Source organism: Pinus tabuliformis, chromosome 4_2, assembly GCF_031772625.1.
Source record: "Pinus tabuliformis cultivar Carrire ecotype Pingquan chromosome 4_2, CPIR1, whole genome shotgun sequence".
Classification (NCBI taxonomy): Eukaryota; Viridiplantae; Streptophyta; class Pinopsida; order Pinales; family Pinaceae; genus Pinus; species Pinus tabuliformis.
In genome coordinates, this window is record NC_142304.1 from 724,835,237 (window position 1) to 724,843,838 (window position 8,602).

General features: G+C 34.6%; 1 protein-coding gene across 1 annotated transcript; it reads left to right on the forward strand.

Annotated features, from left to right (window-relative positions):
- The first annotated feature begins 234 nt into the window (after positions 1–234).
- Positions 235–846, forward strand: LOC149171621 (uncharacterized). Its single transcript, XM_089427531.1, has one exon. It carries the CDS (start codon positions 235–237, stop codon positions 844–846), a length of 612 nt encoding a protein of 203 aa, XP_089283657.1.
- The last annotated feature ends 7,756 nt before the right edge of the window (positions 847–8,602 follow it).

Sequence of the window (8,602 nt, forward strand, 5' to 3'; positions counted from 1 at the left end):
ACTGAAGAATTGACATTCACAAATGAAGCCAAAAGCTTGATCCCAATATTCTCGAGAAATGGCACCCAGCAGGAGTCATACCTGCTAGGCTGCTATGCACAGCTACAAATATCGAAGCCCACCATCGTGTATCTTATCTACTTTGAGTAATAGCAGGAAGAGCAATTCTCCGCTGCACACGAATTATCACCCATGTTGTGTTCCGTGTTCGAAACTCAAGGCGGTCTTTCAATCATGTCTGACACGCTCAGAAAGCGCGGCCGAGAACCGGAGGTTCTGCTGGACTCCACTGAGATCCGGGAATCCAAACGCTTCAATGGCGAAGAAACGAACCCGTTTGATCATTTGCCGCTATTACACGAAACCCTACCGGAAGATGAAGCAGCTTCCGCTGAGGATGTGGTCAGTAGAGTGATGAGAAGCCTGGAGGAAGAAATCAGCGCGACATGTTCCACGTTTTATGCCCCAATCTGGATGGATCATTCGCCGGCCTCCGATATTTTTGGCGGCTATGAGGACCAAAATCTAGTTTCGGACTCGGGTATTGATCTATGTTACCTCCTCAAGACTTCAGACGAGGATCTCGGTGTCCCCTCAGGCTCCGTTCTGGATTTTAAGAGCGAGGTCTGCCAGCTTCCCGAGAAAAGCTTGAGCGCCGAGGGTTTGTCCGAGAACGCGGATCTCAAATGTCAGGGTGAAGATTGGGACTTCGAAAACGCCTTTAAAAACCATCAAATGTTTGAAATGATAGAAAATTCGTGGGATGCGAGAGAGATGCAGGATTATATAAACACACAATTTGACAGCCAAGACATTTATTTTGATGGAGATTTTTCCGCGGCATGACATTTTTGAAAATTTGAACTAAATTTTATGGTTTTGTCGCGTGGAGGAATTGCTGGGACGGCCAAAAGTGACTGGAATCTGAGCAAAAAATTTTCAAAAAATCTTGAAGAGGCAGTGTTTAGATCGTGTTTTTGATGGTGGAAATGGATTTAGCACCATCAAAAACATCTAGGACACCTAAAATTTTGAAGTTTAACAAGTATAACTTGGATTTGCAAAAATCCTTGCCGGAATTTCTCTAAATATAATGGGAATTTCCATAACTTTCCGGCCAACTCCTCTGCCTCGTTAGACTATGAGTTCATGTGAATTCTTTTCGTTATACATACTCTTGTACTCTTGCGTGGGGCCATATATTCTTGTTTGGGATTGGACTACTACTCTTGTACTCTTGCTTGGGATTGGACCATATATTATTGTTTGGGATTGGACCACAAGCTTGGTTAGACTAAAACTTGTCCACTTAATTGTTGGACCACATCAATACAATTATATAAATTTTATCTTTTATTATTTTGTGAACTTATAGTAATAATGTTTATAAATTATTATACATAGTGTATAGAGTATTCATTTTGCATTGACTAACTATTAGTTGTGTTTAAAAAAAAAAATTGCAAGTCCTCCATAATTTAATATTCACGGTTAAATTTTATTATTTTTTCATAATATTTACATTTATTTATTTATAATGTGATTGATTCATAACTCTTATTTTGTCATCATTTTTTGTGTACACATATAATTAATAAAAATGTCATCATTATTTGTGTATAGATATAATTAATAAAAAGACCCTTCATGTTGTAATGAAAAAGAAGAAGGATACCTAGGCAGATGAATTGCTTTGACGGTCAAAAGTGGCCAAAAATTTCAAAAAATCTTGCAGTAGTAATGTTTGAATCATGTTTTTGATGGGGAAAATGGATTCAGCACTATCAAAAACCTCTACGACACCCAAAATCTTGAAGTTTGACAATTGTAATTGACTAAATCTACGTATTGAAGCATGTTTTTATCTTTGAACATTTTGATCTGGGTTTTTCTGAAGTTCTGAAGAGATACACAATTTTAGGTCAAAATTTGTAGATCTATATGCTGGTTGGTTTCAAGAAAAGAGCGTATACATGCGGGTTTGCTTCTTCCAAGTCGCATATATAAATTAAGGGTTTCTGTTCATAATGACATATCTACCTGATCAGTGCTTCTGTTTCTCTATTGTCTGTCAATGATGTCCTCATATTGATCTGGGTTGAGTGATAATGTTTGAAGTAGAAATGATTGAATGATGAAGTTGAATTTGTTTACATATTCATTGGTTGAAAGGATTATTGATGTTTCTTACTGTATGAGGGTTCTCTATGCTAACAGAATATTTCAGAATATATCTGGTTAATTCTGTGTCTAATTTAGAATTACAATTTTTCATTTTTCAGTATATTAAGATCTGTATGCGGGTTTCTCTATAGAAAAGCATGTATGCACGCAAGTTGCCTTCAACAAAGTAGCGTATACATTTTGGCATTTGAATGATCAGGGTTCCAGTTGATTCTCTATGTTGATGCAATATTCTGAATTCAGTTATGTGTACTGGTTACAGTGATCTGACTATTCTAGTTCATTGGTTGAGTTTTTATTAAGTTTCAGTTGATTGGGTTTCAGTGATTGGTTGATCCTGTGTGTCAGAGATTGATGATTGTATTGACAGTGATGATTGAGAATAAGTGTTGATATTGGATCTAATGTGAAAATTTATGAAACGTGGTCAATGGATGTTCCTGAGGGTTGGAGCCTTCAATAAAGAAGTCGAAGTTTCCTGCGAGTAGTAGCTAGTGATCAGATTAGGGGGTTTGGAGCTCCCTTCCAGTAGGAGTTGGAGAACAAATGAAGGTCATAGGCTTCTGAAAGTGGGTTCCTGCGTACTGGTATAAGTCTGCACCAATACAAGATTGTAAAAATCTTTTCTTTATATTAAAAAGAAGACAAAGACGACAACAACAAGTGGTTTTTTCTCGCATTGTGTTTCCATTTTAAATCTTGGTGTTCATGTGTGTTACTTATGTGTGATGGTTTATTTTTTTCCTATAGCACATGGTTACCTTCTATCTAATGTTTAATAAAGTATAAATGCACTCGATGAAGACCAACATATGATGAATTAACTGAATCATAAGTTTACTGGATGTACAGTAGTTGTCATAAGAACAGTTGCGTACACACATAGGTTCCTTTCAGTAAAGTCTCATATAGAAATTTGAGTATGAAATGGAAAACATAATATGAAAATACTCATTCACCCCCCCCAAGTATTTTTCCCAACACAAAATTTGTAGATAAATGTGAGAAAACGATAATTTAATAAGCTGGAGAATCGCATTGTGACCCATATAATATACCTATTGATGAGCTTCATCACTCAGGACTAAGCCTGACCATCCCCAACCAGCACTGACATTTTGTCAAATGCTTAGCATCAATGCAACCTACAAGTCTAGGATACAAGACAGAGCATGAATGACTGAAACCCCTTATGAAACATGACAAGAAGTATCTCCATCTTCTCCATTGAACTGTTATAAATCAATTAGGTCTTGCACCCACGATCTTAACATTCACAAGTAAATACATGAAGTGACCATGACATGAACTAGTAAATTAACCATGCTTATAACGAACATAAAACCATGTAAATATCAGAGATATGACAGCGATTAAATCCACATATAAACAAGTGCAGAAGTAAGATAACTTAGCCTTCATTAATCATAGGAAAATTCGACCATGTTGGGACTTCCACGTACCACCCAACTGTAAACATGTTTGAACGAGATATTTCTTTCATCCAGTCACCCCCGTGGGATATTCCAAGCATGAATGTGAGATCTCATAAAACAACAAATCCAAAAAGACCAAGGGAATTTAGAGGTTAAACCACCTCCACCCTCATCAAACCGTGATCACACCAAAACCGGTGCTCCGATCACAACCAAACCGAACTTAGAATGCCATAAGGAATCCATCACTGTTCTTGAGGAATTTTACGTCTCCTTGTCTCTCAGGCTTTACCAAAATCCAATCCCGGATCACTATGCCCTAAACCGAGACCAGTCTCTCAAGATTTACTGCAATCCAAACCCAGATCACTACACCCTAAACCAAGACTCCTTCCTCGGGCTTTACCGTGTATCCCACCAAAGCCAGTCAAGGGATTCCTAGGCCTTTAAGAATGAACCTTGAGATTACCTCCGCCCTGGATTTTGAAATACATCTGGCAAACTAAAGCTCAAAACTGAAATAAACATCCTATTGTAGGGAAAACCCAACACCCCCATTTTTTTTACTTATTTACTTCAAATAATGGGGACCCTTTCCATTACTTTTTGGCTAAATCACATTTTTGATATTTTATTTTGGTTAAATGTCCTATAATTTTTCCATTTTTCTATTTTTATCGGATTTATATTTTGATTGATTCATTGAGTTTGACATTTCGCTATCTTTCCATAGGTACTTGTTTTGACTTATTTGCTTACACGGTTTGTAAAGGGTGTTCATCCGAAGTTTGATAATTTTTACTACCTCGGCTAAAAAATGTACAAAATGTATATTATTTTGTTTTTTGTAATTAAAATCGTAATTCATTCTAAATATTAATCCCTAGTTAATTTCTACTAATTTCTTCATTTATCACTAATGGTCCTAGAAAATCATCAAGCCAAATTTTAGAAAAGTTAAAAAATGCATTTTCAGGATCTTAGTCATTTATTCCAATTTCAAATTTTAAAAGAAAATACTAAACCCAAAATCCAAAAATTACAAAGTAGTTGTAGTTAATTTTGTAGAATTTTTAATTCCACTCCAAGTAGATCTCACTTCACCTCACCTCCTCCATTCCAAAATAAAACTCCCAACTTAATACCTCCAATATAATTTCTCCAATATTTAAATGCCCCGATATTTTTCTTCCGATTTTAAAACTTTCGGTTTTAAAACCCCGATTTAAAATCTCTTATTTTTAAAAATTCAGATATTCTGATATCAAAATATCGACATATTGACGTTTTTATTTTTTCACACATTTTAAAAGTTGTGATAACTCATTTCCTCCGATATCCAATTTTAAATTGATGTGGTGCCTAATTTTTTAACCTAAAATTCACTCCACCTCCTTGTGACTCCTAGCCTACGCTCCATATTCCATCCTCCCTCATCTCTCCACCTCCTTATCCCTCCACCTCACATAAACTTATACTCCCTCCTCCATTTACAATCACCATGATAACTTAGTGTTTTTTATTTTAATTAATATGGTTTCTTAATATAATCTATATCATATTTAAATATAATTATGTTATAATTAAATTTTAATTTTAATATAATATAATTATATTTTAATTAATTTCAATTTTTAAATTAATTAAATTTTATTTATAATTAATTAAATTTAATATTGTATTTACAATTAAATTAATATTAATTAATAAATAATTGTAATTTAATTTAGGATTATATTTTAATTAAAGGAATCTTATTTTTTGCCCAGGCAACAAATTTTCTAGAGTTCTCAGAGTTTTGATCCTTCAATTGTGGAAGCTCATAAGTTGAGTTTTACTTGGCCAAATGAGACTCAGGGTGACTCTTTGGATAGATAAAGTCATGGAGAATAATTTTGATGTGGTTTAATAATCATATTTAATCACTTAATGAGTCTAAAATTAAGCACAAGCCGAAGCTCCAAATTTTTAAACTAAATTTGTTTTCTAAGTTTAATTTTCTGCATTTTCATTTGCTCATAATCTCTTTGGAATACAGATCCATTCGTCTATGTTCTCCTTGACCAATTAGATATTTATAGGAATCAATGAAAAGATTAGATTTCCTTTTATTTATTTATTTATTTAATTTTTTATTGGAGATATTTTGTGTTCCAGATTTGGTATTTTAATTTTAATTAAAAATTTGATTGATTTTAAACGGGAAACAAGGGAAGAGATGAGGAAGGAATATTTCAATCAATGGGATTGTTCCAGCAATAAAAGAAAAGGAATTTGAACTAATGAAAATGGTTGGAGCAGAATTACTCTTCAACAACTCCCATGTTTGGAATTATTATTGTAAATTATAAATAGTGGTTTGTAGAATGTGCAAAAGGTTTTTCTTCTATGCAATTCTTGAATTCTTAAAAGCATTATTGTAATGGGGATTTAGAGTTGTAGCGGAGAGGAGAGTAAATATCAGATCTGGGGGGATAATTGAGGATTTTTCTTTTGCATTTTGAACTATGTATGGAGAGTAGAGCTTGCACTATTGTAGCCCTTGTTTTAACAGCGTAATTTCAAGCATTGTAAAGGATTGTTGGAGATTACAGCCAGAGAAACAATTTCAAGAAACTAGTATTTAAAATTCTATTGTTTTAATAATGGTTTCATTTTATAATAGCATAAATGTGTCATTTTCGTTCATATTTGTGCACTATTGTCGATGTGAGTAATTTGCCTCAATAATATGTTATTATTTATCTCTGTTCTTATGTGTTTATCTTTGATTTCTGAGTAACTACTTACTTAGAAATCAATCTTTTATTTTTGATTTAACAAACATCAATATTTAGTGAACTATTTCCTTATATTATTGTTTAATCATTCGAGTTACTGGTTTAATAATCACCATTATTTTGTGAACTACTTCCTAAATGTTGTTGATTAATTATCTTAGTTAATAGATCACTTAACATAATGTATTTTGGTATTCATAACATCATCTAATCAAACTACTTTGTTAGCTTGATATTTATTATAAGACAGACATATTTAAATCTCAATCATTTAATTACTTTTCTCTCAGTTGGGTTAGATATACATCTTCCTAATAGATATAGGATTAGGTTCTTTTTGCTTGTATTCTAGGATTAATTCGCATTTAGATTTAATTCTACGTTTCTAGAAGTCCTCCTATCAAAGAGGCAATATTTATTTGTGGCTTGGTTGAGCCCGAGATAAGCTTAAGGATCATTTTCTTCCCTGATCAGCAAGAGGGATGATCTGATATCTCTTCTCTATTGGTAAGGGAAATTCATACTTTAAGCCATTAGAGATAAAGACAAGGTAACTGGACCTAGTTTAACCAGTCAAAACCATAATTTCAACACAAAAGGACCTGTTCTAAGTTCCCGACCTAGTGGTCTCCCTTGTAATGTTATAAGCAGAGAATTTCGAGCCTTCAACTTTTTTGGCTCTAGAAGGAGGGCCAGAGTAAATTCTTTTCTTTGAAAAAGTTTAAATTTTATTTTATTACTATGGCCCCATGTAAAAGATTTCTTTGGAGCTGCTTTATTGGACCTATTTCAAAAAATACTCTAGTTAAGGTAGTCAAGATCTTGTCTCAGGTAAAATATAATGGTACGACATTTGCTTTTAATTGTCTCCTTCAATTTATCTTAAGTTTCAATAATTTCAAGATTATATAGATTCATAATCTCTGAGGACCTCATCCTCACAGGCCTTGACTTGTCTGCTATAACCCTCCCTTTTGGAGGCTCGGATCACTGGCCTATCCAACTTGAAGCTTCCTTTATAGGCACTCCGAGAAACAGACCTTTCAGGTTTGAAAACATTTGGCTCACCCATCCTGACTTCATCAACAATATTGAAAAATGGTGGACAGAAGATATGCATGTTCAAGGAACTAAGATGTTCCTTCTGTATCAGAGATTGAAACATATCAAACTCAGGCTTAAAGATTGGAACAAAAATGAGTTTGGCAATATCTTCAAAGCCAAAAAAGTAGTTGAACAGAAACTACAGGAAATTAACCAGGTCCTCATCTTGGATGGCTTTACCGAGGAAAGGAGAATACAAGCTGACTCTCTACAACAGGAATGGGAAGACATATGCAAGCAAGAGGAGATCTTCTGGAGACAGAAATCAAGGGTACAATGGATAAAAGAAGGAGAAAGAAACACAAAGTTTTTTCACAAGTCTACCATGGATCACAGGTCTCATAATAGGATCTCAAAACTCAGAGATACTCAAGGAAAACAGCTCAACACCCACAAAGAAATAGAATCAGCTCTGGTACAACATTTCCAAAGCATAACAGAGGAGCCTCTCATAGACAGATCACAATTCATCAATGACTTCACAAAGCACATTCCTAAGCTTGTGACAAGAGAAGACAATTACAATCTTAACAGGCCAGTGACTGAAGAGGAGGTCAGCGAAGTCATCAAAGAGATGCAAAATGGGAAAGCTCCAAGCCCGGATGGGTTCAATGTAGACTTCTTCAAAGCATGTTGGGAAATAGTCAAGAAAGATATCCTTGATGTGGTGGAGGACTCGAGGCAAAACAAAACTATTTTGAGGGCGCTTAATGCCTCTTTCATAACTTTGATTCCAAAGTAGGAAAAAGCGATGACACCAGATAGATTTAGACCCATAGAATTATGCAATGTGGTGTACAAAATTATTTCCAAAATCATTGCAAACAGGCTTAAGCCTCTTCTTCCAACTCTTGTGTCTGAGGAGCAAACTGGATATGTGGAAGGAAGGCAAATTCTGAATAACATCATTCAAGCTCACGAGGTGGTACACTCTCTCAAGAGAAATAAGCAAGCAAGTATGATCATACAACTTGATCTAGTGAAGGCTTATGATAAGCTAAGCTGGGCATACATCAAGAAAGTTCTATTAGCGTATGGCTTTGACCACAACTGGATAATATGGGTAATGGCCCTTGTCACCACCTCTAGCTTCTCCAT

What these genes read in the sequence shown, in the direction of transcription:
- LOC149171621 (XM_089427531.1), top strand. Translation starts at nt 235, where the DNA reads ATGTCTGACACGCTCAGAAAGCGCGGCCGAGAACCGGAGGTTCTGCTG.